The sequence below is a fragment of the Agelaius phoeniceus genome, chromosome 2 (assembly GCF_051311805.1).
Source record: "Agelaius phoeniceus isolate bAgePho1 chromosome 2, bAgePho1.hap1, whole genome shotgun sequence".
NCBI lineage: Eukaryota > Metazoa > Chordata > Aves > Passeriformes > Icteridae > Agelaius > Agelaius phoeniceus.
This window is the reverse complement of record NC_135266.1, coordinates 103,139,606-103,149,548: the sequence shown is the minus strand read 5'-3', so window position 1 is coordinate 103,149,548 and position 9,943 is coordinate 103,139,606. Positions and strand designations below refer to the sequence as shown.

At 45.9% G+C, this 9,943-nt stretch overlaps 1 protein-coding gene across 1 annotated transcript in view; it reads right to left on the bottom strand.

Annotated features, from left to right (window-relative positions):
- Positions 1 to 4,653: 4,653 nt before the first annotated feature.
- Positions 4,654 to 9,943, bottom strand: part of MAP6 (microtubule associated protein 6) — a 45,551-nt gene continuing 40,261 nt past the window's right edge. The window contains exon 3 of the mRNA XM_054628064.2: positions 4,654 to 8,742. Within this exon, the coding sequence (XP_054484039.2) occupies positions 8,542 to 8,742 (201 nt within the window). The 3' untranslated portion in view covers positions 4,654 to 8,541. The remainder of the gene's footprint in view (positions 8,743 to 9,943) is intronic.

Below are 9,943 nucleotides of genomic sequence, written 5' to 3'. Positions count from 1 at the left end.
TTCATCTCTTCTGTCTGTTCTTGCAGGCAGGACAGGACAGGAACAGGCACTGAAAGAAGCCCAGGGGCCTGAGCACTGCTTGATCCCTCTCCCGTCCATGTCCACCAAACTGCTTCAGTTTTGCCTCTCTTTAGGTCCTCAGACCTAACTCCTGCAGATGGCCCATGAAACCAGACTGGTGACCATGCTCTGAGCTCACTCAGCATGACCAGGAGGCTCCTTTGCTTTCTGGCAGGCTGCTGTCACACCACAGGCAGTGAGGGTCACTGTAAGGGTAGAGGAACCAGGCTGCTCCTGCAACTTTCCATGTTTATAAGGAGCACCTGGGAAGAAGCACCATCTCCATGTACACTAACAGCTCCAGCCAGCACCAACCAAACTAGCACTTTGAGGCAATAAATTAGGACAAGGAGGCAGCAAGGAGCCATCTGAGACTGAGTGACAACTGGGTCCTTGATGTACTCAGAGGTAGAAGGACAGGTTGAGTCCTCGCTTGAGATGAAGGAAGCAGATGCCCAGGGCACCTTCTCAGCCACAAGAAGCCTCCTGGGCATCCATCTCTGAAACATGCTAAGCCAGCTTTTGCTGGTTCCCCTGAGAGATATGAGATATCTGCTTGGATTTCCACTGACACATCTCTGCCCACTGCTTCCTGTCACAGGGGAATGTTGTTCCTTTACCATCAGCTGCTTCTGCTCGGGGCTACAAGATTTCTCCTTCATTCTCCTTGGCTGCTGCTTTTGTTGAGCCACCTGGCAGCACAGGACATCTCTGCAGAAAGCTGGAGAAAGGCCAACCTCTTTATCAGATGCACCAGAATGGCAAGGGCCAGAAGATCCTGCAGCTCTGAACGTGCCAGGCTCCTACACTGACAACAAAGCTTGTCCCTGTGGCTGTAAAAGAAAAGAAACAAAAGTACCAGAGGACAAAAGCATGAGCAGGGTCATCTTAAAAGCAGACAGATCTGCAGAAGCAAGACTGACTGCTTGACTGGCCACCAGGACAGACACACAAGGCACTTGCACACACATCTAGTGAAGTCACACCAAGAAAGGAGAGAGAGAGAAGGGGCCGTTGGTAGGTGAGTTATCATTTATTCAAGCAGTGAGTGATATCACACAGTACAGACAAAGAAAAAGGCTTACAGTCCAAGAGAGACAGGACATGAGACAGTATCTGAGGGAGGATGGGAAGGAGAAGGTCCTTGGTGGAGCTGGGGTGATGTGGAGAGGAAAGCTGTTGGAGGGGGAGAGGTGGGAGAAAGCAAAGGATTGGAGAAGCAGCTGTGGGACAGACACAGAAAAGCTGGCAGAGAGGATGGAGGGAAAATTCTTCTGAAGGCAAGAAGGAATGGTGGTGTGGTGGGCAAATGGGGTCAAGATGGGGAGGTGAGGGCATTGCAGACTGCAAGGGAAGGAGCCAACGGGGAGAGATCTCTGATCAGCAATGAACCTTGGGGAGAGGCAGGAGAGCAGGGGCAAGGGGGGCAAAGACATTCACTGTCCTGCAGCTCCAAAGCACTATCTGTTTCATTAAATTCAGGGTACACTGAGGACTTGTGCTGATAAATCACAGGATCACAGAATTATTTGGGTGGGAAAGATCTTGAAGATCCTCCTTGTTGTTCCAACCCCCCTGCCATGGACAGGGACACCTTCCACTAGACCAGGTTTCTCCAGCTCCAGTACAACACTTGCCTTGAACACTCCAGGGATGGGGCAGCCACAGCTTCTCTGGGCAAATCTCTTGGGTCCAAACAAGGTGGCCACAGCTGAACTTGTCCTCAGTTGGGTACTAAATCCTGAGCCAGGCCAAGGAGCAGGTCAGCCCAATGGCCAGGGACTGGATTTCCCTGCCTTGACCATCTGGTACTGGAACCATCAAGTGCTTATACGTGTTGTTAACTGACGAGAACAGGCCCATCTGCCACCCATCATGTGGTGAGATTCCCCCCACCATGTGCCATGCAGGGTGCTCCTCACTCTTTGCTGTGACCCAGTTCTCCAGACCTCTTTCAGAGCTAGAGAGGACACACCGGTTTCTCCATCCCTGTTTGGGGACTTGGGGTTGTTGCATGCCACAGGCTAGGCTGGGGCAGGCAGAGGACAACAAGGAAGGTTCAGAAATGCTTTCCCCTTCCCATCTCTCACATTGAAACACATTGAAAGCAGTCAGGGCTCTCACAAATCACTAAGATCTGCCACTACCATCCATCATTTTTCTGGTGGCTGGTCCTTGTCTTTGGCTTCCATGGAGCAGACTTCCTTCCCCTGAATGGCAAGCTGGCATTTTAGAAAGCATAAAGATGCCTTTGATCCACTAGAAGGATTTTGTTTTATTCTTGCCTCACATGTCCTCCACCATGACAGTCAGGATTAGGGAGTTGTTCCCAAGGCACCCTGCAACAGAAATTAAGAGTCTTTACAAGCAATTCAGAGTTCATGACAGACCACCAGTCCTGAAGTACTCAGAGCTGTATTACCCCTTATCACCCACCCCTGAGCTTAGAAGTAGACCCAGTGGCATTAGTGGAATTGCTCCCGACCCAGAAAGCTCAGGTGAATAAGGGAAAATGGAAGTGAGGTGCCAATTCCCCGACTGAATCAAACTTACCATGACACTGTTGGAACAAGGCAGAGCAGAAGCCCATGTCTGAACACCACAATATTTTCCAAATTTGGAAAAGGTACTGTTCTTGGAGCTGAGCACATCCATATCATCACGTTTATACTAGGGAATTTCTCCTTCCTCTGTGGCTCCTTTTCTTGATCCGATGTCACTGTTGGTTGTTATTCCTTGGATGTTGGGAGGTACAAGCTATGTCAGAAGCATCTTCTTCAAAAGTCTCTTTCTCTCCTGCACTGGCACATCTCTAAATAAACCCTAAATCAAAAGAATATGATGACACACGAGGCTGCATTTGTATAACAGCTGATATGTCAGCTGGTGAAACATCCTTTTACCAGTCAGGGATGTAAAAACGATTATGGAGCTTTTCAAAGGGAGCTCAGTTCTGTGCCCAAGTTGGAGTGGAAGGATGGAGAGTGTCAAGGAAAAACTTCTTTATCCACCCATGCACAAGGATCCCAGATGAGTGGACACCATGTAGTTAAAAGCAGCTCAGTAAAATTGGAAGGGAGGCAACTCCTCATGAGACTGCTCATGGCAGTCAAAGCAACACCTCTGCAAAGCTTCTGATCACTCTCAGATCACAGAATTATTTAGGTGGGAAAAGACCTCTAAAACACTCTGTTATTAAGTATTTGAGAGGGAGACTCGACTTTCAAAATTCAGTTTATTTTTCACTTCACCCAGGCACTAACAGTGACAAATAAATGTCCAGCCAGTGCCTCAACATCTCCACACTGAATGCTCTTGTAAGGCAAAGCACTTCATTTTCAGTGAAGCCCTCCAGTACAGCCCTTTGAAGGAGGAGGGCAGTGCCAGTCACTAGTGACTTGGTGAAGATTAAGGAGTCAGTCAGTACCAGTGGGTTCAGACAGTGATGGTTAAAGACCAGGGATGGCTCCTACTGTTCCCCTGAAATGCATCCTGCACCCCTTTCGGCATTTGGGCTTTGCAAGGCTGAGCTCAGAGATCAACAGGGCAGCGAAGGTGTTTTCCAGCATTCACTTTGGGCAGCTGCAGGGAGGAGATGGATTACCTATGAAGACTGCAGCATGGAAAAGACTCTGTGCCTTTGTGTCATGGGAGAAGCACTTTGTTGCCCATTGTGGATTGTCACAGATAAGCCCCAGTAATAACCAATCCTTTAGAAATGAGCATTTTCTCCACTACCAGCTGTACAGAGTGAAATGGTAAATCCTGCAACCTACATTCCAGCTGAAACACTCCAAAAATCCTATAGATAGGTGTGATTCATGAATGGATGGAACTGGTGGGGAAGGGAGAAGGGAAGGCAGGGTGATACAGAGGATGTCAGAAAGCAGCACTGTTACTAGCATGTGGTCACAAATGGAATAAATTCAGAAAGTGATTTGTAAACAAGGCAGGGAAGCAAAATAGCATCCTTAGCAACAGGAAGGTAGAAAAGGTTTGGTGGCCCATGGATGTCAACAGAGAGGAGGAGGAGGTGGAGGAGAGGTTTCAAAATCATAGAATCATGGAATAGTTTGGATTGGAAGGGACCTTAAAGACCATCTAGTTCCAAACCCTCTCGCATGGGAAGAGACACCTTCCAGTAGACCAAGTTTTCCAAGTTTGGTTTAGGGAGAAAATAAAAGCTGTAGGCAGTTGAAAAAAGTGTGATTAACATTGGTAAATACACATCATCCACCCTCCCTCCACCTCTCAATGGGATTTGGTCTCTGCTCCCTGAGCCAGGACAAGGTGGACATGAGCAAGGCACTGGACGGACTCTCCACTGAAGATATTTTTTATAGAAAAGAAAAGAAAACTTGGGCCATCCACATGACTTCACTGTCCATCTTTGCATTTGCAAACACTTCCAGCTCATGCCAGACTGGTCTGAGATTAGCAGGCACCTAAAGGGAGTCAGACTGTGCCAGCCCAGCTGTCCCCACAGCAGGCATGGAAGTGGCAACTCTAAGCAACACAACCTCATTTTGGTTGGACAGACATTTCTTTCACTTAACTGTGCTTCTGATTGAGAAAACAAGATCAAGGAGGAGGTATTTGTCTTCAGCATTTATTTATCATTGGAAAAAGAACCCTTTGAGCAAGCAAAGATCACAAGCACATCACAATCAATTGGCGGTACATTAATGTGTGTGTGTGTGTGTGTGTGTGTGTGTGTGTGAGACTCTCATCAGAATATCAACAATGAAAAAGCACCACAAGGAGGTGTGCTTAACATGTTTACAAGAGACAATTTGTGATACGCAACCAAACCCAGGCCACAAAATATTAATTAGACACTTCCTATCTGCCCCCCAAGAGGCAAGAGTTTGTGGAATGCATGGGCACCAGGTTTTGGCACCGGCTGTGCTGCAAATGAAGAAGCAAGTGATCAGTGTGCAAAGCAGTCAGAAAACAGGAGCTCAGTCAGCAATTAGCACCATTTTGCAGAAAGGAGTAACAATACAATACAGTGAAAATGTGAAAGCAAGCAATAGCACAGGAACTCTCACAGGGTAAAAAGCAAAACATTTCTTTTTTTCCTTTTTACAAGAAAAGTAAAACATATTACAAATCAGCAGTGGAACAGAATCAGCATTGTGGTAGCTGGAAACACAGAAGAGCAGAGCACTGTTTCCCGGTGGGATTGACAAGTTCAGAGCCCAAAGTGAATTTGAAATGGCAGAGATTTGGTCTCCTTTCTGATAAACCTGAGTGGGTTGGATGGGCATAGAGTCTGTGGAAGGTACAGCAATGCAGGATTTCACCCTGAGGCTTGCCTCTGCTGTAATTCCTGGTATTCAGTGCAGTGCCAGCCCATGTGCTTGGATGTGTGTGTGCTTGGATGCATGCTGCAGATGTGGTGCATATGGAAAAAAAGCCAGGATTTCTATTCCTGTTTTGTTGATGTGAGAGGAAGGTATCCAGGCCTTACCAGTCTCCCAGGCTCTTTCTGCAAAGAAAACCTTTCAAGGACCATTCATCCCACCCAAAGACAGGTGTCAAAAGCAGGCAGCTCAATGGTCCTTGGAAAGTTCTTTCACTATAGAGGGAATTAAAACCACTGGCTAGCACTTCATATCTAACTTTGTAGTGAGCTCATGGAATAGCTTGGGTTGGAAGGGACCTTCTAGTTCCAAGCCCTCTGCCACCAAAAGACCTCATGTGTTATGGAAACAGAAAGCTACATTTTGACCACTCACTGTGTATGTTTCAAACACTGTGATAGATGCTCTTCATTAAGAAGAAACCATCCCGAGTTGGATAATCAGCAGTTCATCCAGAGCCATGGAGATGCTTGGATTAGGTAGTCTGAGCATCTTAGTGGTGTTCCTTGGTAAAGTTTAGTTCACCTTGAAGTCAAGGACTAAATTCTCATTGAATTCCAGGTGAAAACGGTGGCAAGTGTGGTGGACCTTTAAATGTGAAACTTAGGGCTGAAAAATAATAGGAAGAACTGTTTTGCATGGTCTGTCCTTGTGTAAGATTGGTGTGTTGAGCCATTTGAACTGTCTAGTGCCTTCCTGATGTGTTCTGCCTGCTGTGACATATCATCTTCACAGCTTATGCTACATCCTGTAGGAAAGGACATTACTGAGGAGTGTGAAGATACATGAAGCATCTTAAAAGCCAAGGAATCACACCAAGTCTTGGGAGCTGCTCTTCTCTGGCCAGTTGTCCCTTATGTGACAGGTTGGAAGAGCTGTGAGCAGCATGGCAGCATGCCTCCCCGTGAGCTCAACACAAGCCTTGTGCCAAGCTGCTCTGGACACGGAGCTGAGCAGTGCTGCAGGGGCTTCTGAGCACTCAGAAAAGCAATGATCAATATGGACAGGTCAGCATCTCTATGAGGCATGCACATAAAAAAAACCAAATCAAAACAAAAAAAAAAAAGGCAAAAAAAAAAAAAAGCACTACATTCACAAAGATTTCCACAGTTTTACTTCCTGGAGGATTTTCCCTGGTTTCCTCCTAAACAGCAGAGGTTTTAAATATATATATATATTTCTATATATGAATATATATTTTCCACATACACAACCTGACTAGCTCATAGCACACAGTTCTAACACAGCTAAGCTGGGGATTACACCACTGAATTCAGAACACTACATTTACTGATACTCAAAGGTTTAGGCTGTTAGCGCAAGGCAAACAGGACACATCACATGATACACTGAACTTGGCATTTATTCATTACTAAGGCCAGCAAATGTCACTATCTGTATATCACAGAGCTTTCCTCCTCATTGGAAAATTTCACTCAACCTTGTAGCCCACCACTCATTTATGTTTCCAAAAGACTAATTCTAATGGGATGAAATCCCAAAAAAGGGACTCCTCACCCTCCCAACCCATCCATTTTTCTGCTAGATAGCTTCACATCTCTAAAATACCCCTAGCAATAAGACTTTCCTTATTCCACCACCTCTACAGCAACACACCACCTCCCCACTCTACCTCCCATCTCTGTCTTCATGCTTCCCAATTGTCCACTGGAAATTTCAACCTGGACTTCACATTAGGAGAGAAAATTTGGAGCTGCAAAAATAAGGAACAAGAACCCTACATCTTAACTTGCAGCCACTCTGCTCTGGGAGAGTCCAACAGCTCAGTTTGGTGGGACAAAAATTAATCCCTATGCATTTACGACCCAATCCAGAAGTTAGGCACATAAATTTGGATTGGGACCACAACTCTCCCACTGATCCAGTGACCCAGATTCTCTGGCATGCAATGCCATCTGTTGGGCCAGTTCATACTTGCTGACAAATGGTCCTGCTGTGTTTAGGGCTTCCAAACTGGTCCTGGGGATTTCTTAGCGTAAGAGCACGGTAAATATGACTGAAACCCTGAGATCTTGTCTGGAGGGAGTCTAGGGATCCCAGAAACTTTTTTATGGCCCTCTTGAGTTGCCCATTAGCCAACATGAACATAAACAGCTGGAAGAATAGACACAATGGGGGCTGACAGCTCTAGCCAATCTTGGTGACACATTTCTTTCTACTCCTTGGAAGGTCATGCCTGCAAACTAAACCACTTTTTGAAACCTAGCTCTGCCTATTGGCATCCCAGAAGTGAAGAAAGCAGATCAAGATTCAAAGCAAAACAGGAATAATTAATAAGATCCATAACTTAGGGGAAACAATAGGGAAGAACAACCTGCTGATAACCTAGTCTAACCTGCCATGTCACTGGAAAGTCTTCACTGCTCACTGCACCTTCCCTCACCAATTTTTATTTTTTTTAATCAAGGACTTCAAGTGGTATTGATGAGTGAAGTTGCCTTGACGCAGCTAGATGTACTCCCAACTATCCTTGGGGAGGATTTGGCCCTTTACTTCCATGGGATCTCCTTTGCTGTTGCTTCTTGGAGCAGAATTCCCATGAGTGTCAAAAGGGGAAATCATTCTTGGCCACACCATTGATTTTGGTGTATTTACAGCATATCCATGGCACCATGAATTAATCTGATCCTCTCTGCCTCCAAACCCCTTTACCTGTTGACACCAGTGGGAGATGACACAATGGCCAACCCAAAAGGGCCTCATGGGATGAGAGCACAGCCCCTCCTTGGCTCAATGGGCACTTCCATGCTGTCAAAGCACTGAAGAACCAAGCCCAAGGAAAGGGGAAAGCTGTTGGATGTAATCACTGTTGATCCATCACCTTCTTCTCTTAGGACCCTGCTTATACATTCTCACATCCCTCACTCTGTGCAGAGCCGTGCAGGCAAAGCAGAACAACCTGACCTCAGAAACAAGGATTTCCTAATCCTCCTTGGAAATAAAACAGAAAAGCTTCTAATACAATCAGAACAAAAAGCAGATTAGAAGCCTCTAATTAATTTTGTGGCCTTTATTTAATCAAAGGGAAAAAAATAAAAAAGGAAGGAAGAAAGAAAGAAAAGGAAAAAAAAAGAGAAAGAAAGTGCAGTGACATTTACTCTTTTGCCTCAGCCAGTTTATTGTTCATCTCTTTACTTTTCTCCTTGTCTTCTGGCTTTGCAGTGTTGGAGGTCTCGGCGCTCTTTTTCTTGGCAGCCCGGCCAGATGCAATCTGCTTGTCTTTGGCCTTTTTCAAGGGTTTATGGCTTGTTGTGGTCTTTTTTGGTTTGGAAGGCTTTGTGCTAGGCTTTTCCACCTGCATGGAGAGCGACAGGCAAAACAACGACATAGAGATGGAGAAAGAGAGAGAGAGAGAGAGAGAAAGAGAGAAGGAGAGACACAAGGACAAGTGGAAAATAGGATTCAGATCTGAAACAGCACATTTGTTACTTATCTGCTCATCTCTGCCCTGCCACAAAGGCAGGGGACCAGCTGAGCTTATGCTGAGTGGCAAATGGCCAGCTCCTTTCAGGATGCCCTGAAGTCAGTGCCCCTGGAGCCAGCAGAGCCCATTGTATCCCGATCAGGATAGAGCAGGGTGAATAGGAGAGGGAATATTATCAGTAATTTTATCAATTTCTGCATCTTTCTCTGACTTCAGGAGGGGTTTTGCAAACCCACAGAGGATTGTCTCTCTGGAAGCAGAGAAATGATGCTCAGGGCAAAGAGGCTGCTATAAGCCTCCATCTTTCTTGCAGGAGAGGACTCCTCTGTTTGTTCCTCCAAAATAGAGGAAAATTACCTTGGGATACCTGAGGTGCAGAACGCTAATTGGCACATGAGAAAATTCCACAGCATCTTGTTTCTACACCCCCAAAATAGGAAGGACAATTACAAAAATTAAGGGAGAACAGAAGCCTTCATCTCCTACATGCTCACCCTACAATCCCTCTCAGTCCTCACAGATCTAAGCACTCATCAACTTAGGGAACAACTCATGGTCCTCTGTTTAAACTTCACAGACTGACTCCTTTAATATGCAGATCCTCTGCTGGTACTAGAAAACAAGGCTGGAAAACATTCCAGCTCAGGCCCTTCTTAACACATGTTCTCGATCTGATCCAAGCCAGAAGTGCATACTGTCAAAATCTGTGTAATGCTCTGAATTAACAACAGATGTCTGGCTCCCAGCATAAAATGCAATGTGGGGCTCCTAAAGTTTTGGAGGGAGGAAGAAAAAGCTGCCTGGATAATCACATAGGAAATGACAACAGAAAAACCCTTTTCATCTCAGCCCTACCCTCACTTGATGTAGGGCACTGTTGTCTCCAAAGTGCCTCAAGCTGTCCCAGAGCCCATAGAATTGTAGAACATTTTCGGTTGGAAGAGTCCTTAAAGAGCATCTCATTCCCTACCCCCTGCATAGGCTGGGACATCTTCTACTACACCTGATTGCTCCAAGCCCCTTCAAACCTGGCACTGGACACTTCCAGGCATGGGGCAGCCACAGGGCCTTA